Consider the following 13,522-nt stretch of genomic DNA (forward strand, 5'->3'; position numbering starts at 1 on the left):
CCATAGGCCTTGGACTTCTGAACTGGTACCAGTGACTTAAGCAAATGCTATTGCTCTCTTTCAGGGCAAACTGTATTTTGTTTAGTGGATCACTTTATAAGAAGTTTCACTTTCCAATATTTACTATAATGAGGTATTATAAGAAAATGCTTCTCAATTTCCTGGACCAAAACTCAATTTAGCAAAATGCAAAGCAAAATGCAAATCACCTGCATCTTGAAGTTTTTTATGGAAACCTGTTGAGGACATTACAAGGAAAAGACAAAAAAAAGTAAATTAGAAGATAGGGGTAAAAAATGGGAAGGATTCAGGATTATAAAACAAGGAAAGGTACTATATCAATTACTTGTTTATTGTTACCATCATCTGCATCTCAACCCTGCCGCCAATCTTACCATAATCAGCAAAACTTATTGGTTTGACTGTTATTCTCTGGCTGGGGTTTATGTATCATCACCTGCTTCTCCTCCTCCTACCCTCTGCAGGTGAAACAGGTGCTAGAAGCCATAGAATAAATGTGCCACATTATTTTGGAGCACCAGCTTTTCCATAAAAAGTGTGTATGTTTTTAAAAAATATGGGGGCGCCTGGGTGGCTCAGTGGGTTAAGCTTCTGTCTAGGTTCAGGTTATGATCTCAGGGTCCTGGTATTAAGTCCCAGCCCAGGCTGGGTGCTTAGTGGGAAGCCTGCTTGTCCCTCTCCCTCTGCCCCTCCTCATCGCTTGTGCCTGTGCTCTCTCTCTCTCTCTCAAATAAATAAAATCTTAGAAAAAGTTAAATATGTAAATTACAAATAATTTGCATAAATTTATTTTTACATAAAAATAAAGATGGTATATTATGGAATAGGATAAAAGACTTTTTAAAAATGATTTATTTGAGAGGGAGAGCAGAGTGAGTGAGAGAGAACATAAGTGGGGGTGGGGAGGGGGAGAAGAAGGAGAAGCAGACTCCCCGCAGAGCAGGAAGCCAGAGGCAGATTCCAACTGGATCCCAGGACCTTACAGACGCTTAACCAGCTGAACCACGCAGGCATCCTATTTAAAAGACTTCAAATACTGTTAAGAATATCTTTTACCTAACCTGTCAGAACCTTTGTGTGCCTTAGGGACTGCCTTTGCTCCTCTGTTCCATTGTTAACAGGGTCAGGACCATTGCTATAGTGTTTAGCGGGGAGAAGGGACTCCGGGTATTGTGTTTTAGCAATGAATATGGCACTCCTTAGGATTGGGATGTTGTCCAGCCAAGTCTTTCAGGAAACGAAGCGACCTTATTCTTAATTACAGTTGGAAGGCGCTGTAAAAATCATTCCGTCAGGGCTGGCCGCCCCGTGACTCGGCCTGGAGTGACGTGGCCTTTGTCACCGGCGCGGTCATTGTGTCGCGGAGAGCGTTCTGGCTTAGAAGGAGGCTCCGGAGGGGACGTGCGCAGCTTGGTGTCTGGGCAGCTGAGAGGCGCAGCCACCACCCTGGTCCACACTCCATGAAGAAGATGCTCACCGCCGCGGTCTCCCGCGTGTGGTCTGGGGTGGCCCAGAAGCCCGCTAGCAGAGTGCTCGTGGCATCCTGTAACTTTTCAAAAGATGCTACATTTGAAATTAAGAAATGTGACCTTTATCGATTAGAAGAGGGTCCCCCTGACACAACAGTGCTCACCCGGGAGGATGGGCTTAAATACTACAGGATGATGCAGACTATTCGCAGAATGGAATTGAAGGCCGATCAGCTGTATAAACAAAAGTTCATTCGTGGGTTCTGTCACTTGTGCGATGGTCAGGAAGCTTGCTGCGTGGGCCTGGAGGCTGGGATAAATCCCACAGATCATGTCATCACATCCTACAGGGCTCATGGCTTGTGCTATACTCGCGGACTTTCTGTCCGATCAATTCTCGCAGAGCTCACAGGACGGAAGGGAGGCTGTGCTAAAGGAAAGGGAGGGTCTATGCATATGTATGCAAAGAACTTCTATGGGGGCAACGGCATCGTTGGCGCCCAGGGACCCCTAGGAGCTGGTGTCGCCCTGGCCTGTAAATATAAGGGCAAAAATGAGGTCTGTTTGACTCTCTACGGGGATGGTGCTGCGAATCAGGGCCAGATAGCCGAAGCTTACAATATGGCCGCTTTGTGGAAATTACCTTGTGTTTTCATCTGTGAGAATAACCTTTATGGAATGGGCACCTCTGCCGAGAGAGCAGCAGCCAGCACTGATTACTACAAGAGAGGAAATTTTATCCCTGGACTAAGGGTGGATGGAATGGATGTTCTATGTGTTCGGGAGGCAACTAGGTTTGCAGCTGACTACTGCAGATCTGAAAAGGGGCCCATAGTGATGGAGCTGCTGACATACCGTTATCATGGACACAGCATGAGTGACCCTGGAGTGAGTTATCGTACACGACAAGAAATTCAGAATGTAAGAAGTAAGAGTGATCCTATTATGCTCCTCAAAAATAGAATGGTAGACAGTAAGCTTGCCACCATTGAAGAATTCAAGGAAATTGATGTGGAAGTGAGGAAAGAAATTGACGATGCAGTCCACTTTGCTACAACTGATCCTGAACCAGCTTTGGAGGAATTAGGTCATCACATCTACTGCGATAATCCACCTTTTGAAGTTCGTGGTACAAGTCAGTGGATCAAGTTTAAGTCTCTCCCTTAAAGGGAGACTTTATAAATTTATTTTTAGTCCTTCAAAGGAATGTTCATGGTCCACTCTGGGAAACTGCATGACTAATTTTGTTAAGCAGGAATAAAACCCATTAAATAAAAGTCCTGTAAACTTTTATTAAAATAGAGATCAGTAAGAGGTTATTAAAAGAGATTAAAAGAGAACATTGACAAATGTACATTCAATTACAAGGGATATTTCACTTGTACAGTATTGTGTTTAAAGAACTCAACAGTTAATCATTTACTGTTACTAAAAGGTAAACTGAGGCACATTAAAATTTTCAAGAGTTTGAGCATGCAGGGATTGGAATCAGGCAATGCCAAACCAAAGATGATTAGAAGTGCTCTGGCAACAGGAGCTAGGGAAGGCATTTTTATAGGGAAGCAAAGCCAGGAAATTATTTTGTTGGCTATAACTCTCAGCTGTTGCCAAGAAAACCTAACTACCTGTTTGTGATTGCTTTATTCTTATGTTTCATTTTCTCAATTTGAGTGCATTGACTCTTGCTTAGGTTTTGGTTTATTTACGCAAGATAACCTATAAGAGGCAGAAAGAGTTTCAAGCCACACCCAGCTATCAGGCTCCCTACTGCTATGCAATTTACTATAGTTTGCTTGAATTAGCCTACTGTGGCCTACTATGATAGTGTGCCTGTACACACATATGCACGCATATTCAATATTGATACTGAAGCCAGCAAACACTATTTCCCAATGAAACATGATATACAACAAGGTGAGGTGCAGGGTGGAGATTTCTTCATGTTGTACTTTAGTGCAATGTTTTTAGCATACCAAAAGAAAAAAAAAGAATCTAAGGGAAAACGCATTTTGCTTTACCCTTCAAGTTAAAGCTACTTATTTTTTAATCGTACTATCATGTGCTCCATATTTTAAAGAACTTGGTGAATTTCAGACTGGAAAATGAAGAGGTATGGTGATATCAAAAGGGATAAACCAAAGAAGTGATATGACTAAAAAGTTCAGTGCTTGCTTTGGTGGCACATATACTCAAATTAGTAAAAAGTTGAAAGTAAAAGCTGCCTTGGCCAGAACTGAACATTCACAGATCATTTTTTCAAAGGAAAATCTAATCTGGATCATCCAGGTTTGCTTTTCTCTATAATCCAGTACCATGTCAATTAGCAAGATATGATTATGTGAAAGCATTTTTACTTGGTTTGATTTGAGTAATGACCAAAAGTCCTATTGAATGTGATGTTCACTGTATCTTGTTTCTCTGAGATAGTCTTATTGAAATCAGATATCAGACTCTGCCTGTGATCTAAGAAATAGTTTGTAGAAAACATCAAAAGAATCTATTCAAAGTTAAAACACATCAAAGAAAAAAAAATAGCTATGCATCATGATAGGTGTTAAGTAGACTTATTGTGGTGATCCTTTCATAATATATACATATATCCACTTTGGGGTACAGGTTGAAACGACACCCCCTCCTACTTCCCCGCCATCTTGTCTCTCCTATATACATATATCCAGTCATTTATTGTATACCTGAAACTAATATCATCCTATATTTCAATTATATCTCAATTTGTAAAAAAGTTAAAAAAAATTTTTTTTTACTGTACAACACCTACTTCTACAAATAAAAGCTAAATACTTTCTAAGAACTCTACAAGAAAATCAAAGCTTAGAGACCTTGAATGTATGAATATATGTACACATGTGTGCAGGCTTAATCTCCATGTTTAAACAAGACAACCTCAATGTTTTAAATTCAGAAAACAGAGATGAGTGTTGGTTGTTTATACATCAAGAATATTACCAGCCAATATATTTTGTGTATGCTGCTTCAATTCAGAGGCATCTTGATTTGATCCTTTCCATTAAAAACAAGTATTTCATCCATTTTGAGTCTATTTTTGTGTGTGGTGTAAGGAAATGGTCCAATTTTATTTTTCTGCATGTGGCTGTCCAATTTTCCCAGCACCATTTATTGAAGAGGCTGTCTTTTTGCCATTGGACATTCTTTCCTGCTTTGTCGAAGATTAGTTGACCATAGAGTTGAAGGTCTATTTCTGGGCTCTCTATTCTGTTCCATTGATCTATGTGTCTGTTTTTGTGCCAGTACCATGCTGTCTTGATGACGACAGCTTTGTAATAGAGCTTGAAGTCCGGAATTGTGATGCCACCAACGTTGGCTTTCTTTTTCAATATCCCTTTGGCTATTCGAGGTCTTTTCTGGTTCCATATAAATTTTAGCATTATTTGTTCCATTTCTTTGAAAAAGATGGATGGTACTTTGATAGGAATTGCATTAAATGTGTAGATTGCTTTAGGTAGCATAGACATTTTCACAATATTTATTCTTCCAATCCAGGAGCATGGAACATTTTTCCATTTCGTTGTGTCTTCCTCAATTTCTTTCATGAGTACTTTATAGTTTTCTGAGTATAGATTCTGTGTCTCTTTGGTTAGGTTTATTCCTAGGTATCTTATGGTTTTGGGTGCAATTGTAAATGGGATTGACTCCTTAATTTCTCTTTCTTCTGTCTTGCTGTTGGTGTAGAGAAATGCAACTGATTTCTGTGCATTGATTTTATATCCTGACACTTTACTGAATTCCTGTATAAGTTCTAGCAGTTTTGGAGTGGAGTCTTTTGGGTTTTCCACATATAGTATCATATCATCTGCGAAGAGTGATAATTTGACTTCTTCTTTGCCGATTTGGATGCCTTTAATTTCCTTTTGTTGTCTGATTGCTGAGGCTAGGACCTCTAGTACTATGTTGAATAGCAGTGGTGATAATGGACATCCCTGCCGTGTTCCTGACCTTAGCGGAAAAGCTTTCAGTTTTTCTCCATTGAGAATGATATTTGTGGTGGGTTTTTCATAGATGGCTTTGATGATATTGAGGTATGTGCCCTCTATCCCTACACTTTGAAGAGTTTTGATCAGGAAGGGATGCTGTACTTTGTCAAATGCTTTTTCAGCATCTATTGAGAGTATCATATGGTTCTTGTTCTTTCTTTTATTGATGTGTTGTATCACATTGACTGATTTGCGGATGTTGAACCAACCTTGCAGCCCTGGAATAAATCCCACTTGGTCGTGGTGAATAATCTTTTTAATGTACTGTTGAATCCTATTGGCTAGTATTTTGTTGAGTATTTTCGCATCTGTGTTCATCAAGGATATCGGTCTATAGCTCTCTTTTTTGGTGGGATCCTTGTCTGGTTTTGGGATCAAGGTGATGCTGGCCTCATATTACCGTCAAAATAATCAGATATTTTGTAAGACAAATCATTCTTCTACTCTTTATTTATTTCAACATATTTGTTTCCATAAACTTATAAGTGGAAGATAAGTTCTTCAAAACATTCTCTCTATATACTATATAGAAATTTTTAAAGTTTGCTTATATTATGGATTATTTTAATACCAGTAAAAATTAAGCTGCAAATAATTGGTTAGAGATGCATCCATCACAAAACCAAGATACACAGATAATTCATTTCAGGAAAAAAATCCAATCTTGCTATACTAAAATTATAAAGTACATTTGTCACAATATACATTATCAAATTCCATTAAAGCAGGGAATTTACAATGTTTTCTATATAAAAAATCCCAAGCTTTTGTGTGTATTTTTAATAACTATAAGCTTATCATCGATTGTGCACAATCTTGGAATGATGTAAAAAAAAAAATCCAAAATAACCCCCAAAAAACCCAAGAACAAAAACAAAAATTCCTTTTGTTTTCTGTTAGGTCAAACAATAAATAATAGTAATTACTTACCAAGCTATAAATCAGAGAGGTGTAGAAATGCAGCAGCTAGATTTCATTTCCTATCTACAATATGACAAAACTTAGTCTATTTTTTTCATCCATTAGAAGGCCTAATAAGCCATGATGATCATAAGAAAAATTTTACTGTGGCAACAATACTAGAATACCTGGGAGAAGAAATAATTCATAATATCTTCATCTTTATTATACTCTATAAAGGTAAAGATTGTGTGAATATCTGTGGAGTAAAATGAGAAAGGAAGGAGGTTAAGAAAAACATATAAAGGGGTGTCTGGGTGGCTTAGTTGGTTAAGCATCTGGCTTCAGCTCAGGTCATAATACCAGGGTTCTGGAATCAAACCCTGAGTCAGGCTTCCTGGTCAGAGCACAGCCTGCTTCTGCCTCTCCCACTGCCCTTCTCCCTGGTTGTGCTTTCTCTCGATCTGTCAAATAAATACATAAAAAATCTTAAAAAGAAAAGAAAAGAAAAGAAAATATATGAAGAGAATACTTTAGTACATAAGAACTGCATTTACTTAAGCATTTGATATTCCTGCCAATCTAGTGCACAAAAAAACAGAGAAGATATTAGTGAAACTCAGCCTGATAATTTATGTGTGGGAAAGAGGTAGCTTTTAAAAATTGAAATATAAGTTACATACCATCCATCTTTTAAAGGTATACAATCCAGTGATTTTAGAATGTTCACAAAATTATGTAACCATTATCACTACCTAATTCCAGAATATTTTCATCGTCCCAAGAAAAAAACCCATACCCATTATCAGTTACTCCTCATTCCCTATCTCTTCATCCATTAGAAAGTAATAATCCACTTTTGGTGTCTGGACTTGGGTATTCTTCACGTTTTATATAAGTCATAAAATACATGCTCTTTTGTGTCTGCTTTCACTGAGCCTAAGGTTTTCCAATTGTTGCGATAGCATACATTGATACTCTTTTTTATGACTGAACAACATTCCATTTTATCGATCCATTCATCATTTGAAGGACATTTGGATTTTTTCCACTTTTCTGTTATGAATAATAAAAGCTCATGTTGATGAGAAAAAGTTCCGTCCTTTCCTTATAAAGACAAGTACAACAGAAATTTTAAACGCATTAGGCGAAGGCAACAGAATTCTTATGCTATAATCTCAATTAGAGAAAATAATTTGAAGACATATAACATTTTCAGCTTGAATATTTATCAACTTCTATAATCTATTCTTTTTTTTTTGAGATTTTATTTATTTATTTGACAGACAGATCACAGAGAGGCAGGCAGAGAGAGAGGAGGAAGCAGGCTCCCTGCTGAGCAGAGAGCCCGATATGGGGCTCAATCCCAGGACCCTGGGATCATGACCTGTGCTGAAGGCAGAGGCTTTAACCCACTGAGCCACCCAGGTGCCCCTATAATCTATTCTAATTAGATATTGATTTAATAGACTTTAATTTTTAGAACAATTTTAGAGTTACAGAAAAATCGAGAACAATGTACCGATTTCCCATATGCCTTATACCTAGTTTCCCTTATTACTAGCATCTCCTAATACTATGTGGTAAAGAAAGGGTTATTTCAGTAGGCCTAAGTGTCTCAAAACCTGCACATCCCAGAGAAAGATGTGCATACTCCTGAGAGATAACTTCTGAACCCCTGGAATATTCTGCCTGATAAGAATGTTTTTGTATGCTTAAGACCTTGGGCCATGCTGTACTAGTTTGTCCAGATAAGTTTATCTTAATAATATGTTCCCATGTTATTCCACTGAGACGAGATAACTGGAAGCTTATGCCTAGATTCTCTTAGAATTTTCTCCATGTGTCTTTTACCTTTGGTGATTTAGATTTGTATCTTTTCACTGTCATAAACAATAGCCATAAGTAAAAAATAAAGTTTTCTTAATTATACATAATATAAACTTATATATAGAAGAGTAGTCTCAGAAATACTAGATTGCTAGTTCAGGATCACATAGCTATTGATCAGAGCTACTTTTTTTTTTTTTTTTTTTGCTAGGCTGCTTTGGAGTGCAAGACAATATGCTTAGCGTTTTACATATATTATCTCACTTAATGTTTGCAATATCCACATAATATAGGTATTTTAATCTTCACTTAGAGAAGAGGAAATTAAAACTCAAATTAAAATAAATTGCTCAACTTCACAATTTATATATGATGGAGACTGGATTCAAAACCGGGCAACAATGTCCATATTTTGAAAAGTACATTTTTGTACTGCTTTTAAATCATTGCTTCTAATAATACTTAACCAAGCAATAGGTAAAAAACAACAAAACAAACAAACAAACAAAAAACCCAACCAAACACATTAATAAGTGAATGAATGGAATTAAACTAAAACCAAGGGATTTTATCAATTACTTTAATATGAATTCAGATTTTTAGGCTTAGTATAGAAACACAAAAATAAAAATAGAGAGGGAAACAGATACAGAGAATAGAAATTAAGGCAGATTAAAGATAGTCACATAGGGCACCTGGGTGTCTCAGTCTGTTGAGTGTTGGACTCGGTTTTGGCTCAGGTCATTTTCTCAGGGTTGTGAGATCAAGCCCTACATTGGCCCCACACTTAGGACGAAGCCTGCTAAAGATTCTCTCTCTCCTTAAAAAAGAAAAAAAAAAAAAGAAAAAAGAGACCCATTCTCTCCCTCTCTCTCTGCCTCTCCCTCACTGCTTTCAGCGCTTTTTCTCTCTATCAAAAAAAAAAAAAAAAAAAGATTTTCACAAAGTCACAGATTCTGTGATATTCTTCCCATCCCATTGAGTAATGGGCCTATTCCTTCCCCTTGGATATATCACTGCAGAGGTCCACAATTTAGAAGTAGCAAGAGGGGGAGAGATGTGTCTCCAATAGAAATAAGAAGGCTAGAAACAAAATTAAAACTGTTCAGCATGTATTTTCCTACCATCTGTGGCTGGTTTTGAGATGAACTAAAGTAACTGCAATGTTGGATTTTGAAGAATTCATAGTAAAACAACCACAGGTCAAGCAACACACTGAAGGGTATAGTTGCAATTTCACTGCCTGAGGCTTGTCTTGAATCCAGATGGAAGTTTTTCAGTTGATCGGTGAGTATCAGGCCTTGATGAGTCAAAGCCAGCACTTGAAATGCCAAGGTAGTGTGTGAGCAAGTCGTTGGGAGTTCAAAGCTATTCATGTCTCCTCTATCCAAGTAGTAGAGAGAAATCCAAGCTCCTGGGGACTCAGGATTATAGAACCTGAGATGCAAACCTGGAATGAGGTCAGGAACTGGGCCAAATCAGTAGGTATAGAAATGGAGAGAGACAGAAGACTAAAGGAGAGGCCAGGGGATTAGGGTAGAAATATGTAACATACACAGACAAGGGAACTAGAAGCAGTAAGTGTGCATATTGATGAACTCTGTATTATCATGGAAATTAACATCTATTGGATGAATTGAATCTGTAGCATCTATGTACTGATAGGCTGTTTAGAACATAATGCATCTTATTTAGTATCACTGGGTCTTAAAGCAGCCCTGCCTTTATATGACATGGAAATAAATTATAGTGAGGACTTTTGTGTCATTGAAGTCTAGGTTCAAGTCATGGCCCAGATGCTGATGAGAAATGATACCTTGAGAAAGTGACTTAACTCTTTACCTCCACTTCCTCTGTAATACTACTGATCCATGTGACTTTTGTAAAGCTTAAATGAAGAACAGGAAATGAAGTAACATCTAACTAAGTTCCAGGTACACCTAAGATGATCAATAAATAAAAATTTCTGAACCATAGAAGAGAGAACTGTTCACTGAGAAAAAGGACAAAATTTTGAAGAGATTATCTCATCTGAAAGCAACAAAAAGTGTCTTCAATTTTATCGAAGTAGCTAGGCGTAAAGATTGCAAAGCTAGTGACATGAGGATATATTTTCACAAATTCAGCCAGCCTTTGTTTTCTCGTAACCTTCTCTTAACTAGTAATCCTTGGGCAGCATTTGATACAAGAAGTAGTTTTGAAGTGCCAGCAAGGTTGGAAAGAAGATGATGATGTAGTAATGAAATTCCCCAGTTTGCTGCCAAATCGTGTTCAGGATCGGGGTCTTTGGGTGTTCCAATTACACTAAAACATATGGATATGGTGCAGATACTACTTTGTTAGACTTAGATCTGGGGAATTCAGACTTTTCCATTGTATTATAGATGACTACGGATATTCGCAGACTAGCAATTCCTTCAAAATTAGCCCCACTCTTTTTGTTGTAGATTCCTTTAAAGGAATGTTCCAAAATATTAATAATAACAATGATCTGATGAGGCCTGAAACAAAAACCCAGCCCAAACTCTCCATTCAATTAGTATTACAATTTTTTCTCATTGACTTCATTCATGTCTATTTGGTCCATGAGGCTGATTTATACAGCAAATAACAAAGAAGAGAGGTCTCCGTACTGGAATTTGAGAAAGAGAGATGGAAATTTTCTGCCAAGTTTATGCACAGAAAAGAACACAATCAAATTAGGAAATGCTGGAGAGCAACAGAGACAGTTCATACAATACTTTCCTTTTGACAGGCCAATAAATACTCAGGCTGAATAATTTACCAAAAGAAAAAGAGCCCACTCAAACCTCATGACCTTTTGAACAATGAGCAAGAGTTCAATTATCCACAAATGTTCTAGTAGAAGGCGGCTTTCCAGGCTGCAGTGTTATTTCAGCAGTCATACATTAGAATTAGTAGAAGGAGAATATTGCCTTTGTAGTTTCTGTGTCCTGCTATAGTTTCTGTTACCTTCTTCTACAAAACCTACGGCCACATGAAGTAACACTTTGCCAAAAAAATAACAAAAAAAAAGGTAAGAGGAAGCAATTATTTTAATAATGTTTCTGGCGAGTGTGAGCTATTAGATTTCACTGGAACAGTTTATCTGCACATTACCAGAGTGATATTGTCACTTTAGAAAATATATAATTTGCTTCCATTAGAGGCTGAGAGTCACTGGCCAACAGGGCCCAGAGAATTTCTCCACCATGGTCCATGTGGGCTGCCTGTTACAGAGTGAGTAGCTCATCTTTTTCGTGGGATACGCTGAGGTTCCTAGAATGGGAGAGCTTTTTCCATCACTGATATCTTATAAGATCCTACAGCTTCCCTTAGACAAAAGGCTGTAGAAGTCATATGGAATATCACACATTCTGCAACCAAAGCACTTAGAGCCTACTAGCAGTATGAAAGCGCATTATGAACTTAATTCTTGTGGAGGAGACATATTTATTGTGATTGAAATTTAAAGTCAAAAAGCCCTCCTCGGTTCTCTCATTTTTTTTTTTTTTTAATAATCTTGTTAACTCTTTATGTGTTTCCTGTATCTTTCTGAATTGTTAAGGTTAGAACCAAGATCCCTACAAAAATAAAACTGGCAGGTCTAAAAATTGTAGATACACAGTTTCTGTATTTTGACAGGGAAGGATTTCTTATTTACACATTAAATTGTGTTAACCGAGGAAAAAGAGCTGAATTCTTTTTTTTTTTAAGATTTCATTTATTTATTGGATAGACAGAGATCACAAGTATGCAGGGAGACAGGCAGAGAGAAAGGAGGAAGCAGGCTGTCCGCAGAGCAGAGAGCCCAATGCGAGGCTCGATCCCAGGACCCTGGGATCACGACCCGAGCCGAAGGCAGAGGCTTCAACCCACTGATCCACCCAGGCACCCCAAGAGCTGAATTCTTATTAGAGCCGAATCAACTAGATTTTCAAACATTCCTGAGGTCTGATGCAACTGAAGTTGTGTTTTTGCTTGTTTTTGTTTTTCTGTCTGTGTGGTCTTGGAAGAGTTAAGTGCTTTCCAAATCATTTGTCACTAGTCTGTAAGAAGGGAAATATCAAATGTCACCATAAGGGTATAAAAAGTCGTAAGATTGACCTTCTGGTAGCACTGTGAGGATTCGAAATAGCACATAGGAAGTCCTTAGTGCTTGGCACACATGAGGTGCTCCAAACGCTAGCTATGTTTTCTCTTTCCCTTCCCTTCTCCCTCTCCTTCATCTCCTATTTTATATTACGTGCTGACTTTTCTTACATATCCTTACAGAGAAACACTCCTGTCTCTTCCCTTTCACAAATGTCATTTAGATTTTGAATCTGTCATTCTAAAAGCTTCATCACGATTTTTTATTCAGTGATTCCAGAAACTCACCAAGCATTGGTCTTATTGCATTACACAGGTCATCAGTGGACAATTTAAATGTCACCTGGTCTATAAATTGAGTTTACTGCCTATGTAGTGTAGGCCATGAGTTGCTAGGAGTGTGGCTTGCCTACCTTCATTATCTAGACCATTTATCCACTTTGAGCTGTCCTAGTTTCTGAAAACCTTATCACATTCTCTCTTGTCAAATTTTAGTGCAAAGTGTAGCACTTGTCAGAAAGATGCTATTAGTATGTAACCTTCCAAATCTCTGTGAAATGCGATGAACCTTACATATATGAGCTAATTTAGAAAAAATTGTCATATGCTCAATAAGCTTTACATGCACATCAATGTTTCCTTTGAGAATAAATTTGTTCTCCTTATTTCTTAATAAGGAATTTTTTAGTGCTAGTCAAACATATTAAGAAGCAGGTGGCAACATTCTGTCAAATTAAAGGAGCAGCAGTACAAACACTCTATTTATTAACATTATTCATAAAGTTTCTATTGTAAACAGCACTAAACTACTTACTATTCACCATAAGGGTATAAAAAGCGCATTGGAGCTTCAAAATCAATGACATGTTGCCCTCTGCCCAATGCTGCTCTTTGGCAAAGAGAGAAGAAGCTGTTTCTCAAACTCAGCATGCCATTTTTTAATTCACACTTAAATTTCCACTTGAGGAAGCAAGCCAAAACAAACTAGTCCTCCCTGAGATGCACCCTGGGAAGAAGTGCCCTCCCAACTTTAATAATTATCTGAGAAGAGTCTTTCTCCCACTCCCCTTTTCCATCTGAATAGGAGTTGCTTATTAGGACCTACTTGTTTTCTATTCTTCTATTTGCATAATGCACAGATGTCAATCTGCTGGCTCTATTCTTTCCCACAGAATTAGAGTCTTTGTTTGCTGAGTA

General features: G+C 37.7%; 1 protein-coding gene across 1 annotated transcript; it reads left to right on the forward strand.

Moving 5' to 3' along the window:
• The first annotated feature begins 1,394 nt into the window (after window positions 1-1,394).
• PDHA2 (pyruvate dehydrogenase E1 subunit alpha 2) lies at window positions 1,395-2,762 on the forward strand. The gene has a single exon (XM_032331289.1). It carries the CDS (start codon window positions 1,482-1,484, stop codon window positions 2,655-2,657), a length of 1,176 nt encoding a protein of 391 aa, XP_032187180.1. The 5' UTR covers window positions 1,395-1,481; the 3' UTR covers window positions 2,658-2,762.
• The last annotated feature ends 10,760 nt before the right edge of the window (window positions 2,763-13,522 follow it).

Source organism: Mustela erminea, chromosome 2 (genome assembly GCF_009829155.1).
Source record: "Mustela erminea isolate mMusErm1 chromosome 2, mMusErm1.Pri, whole genome shotgun sequence".
Lineage (NCBI taxonomy): Eukaryota > Metazoa > Chordata > Mammalia > Carnivora > Mustelidae > Mustela > Mustela erminea.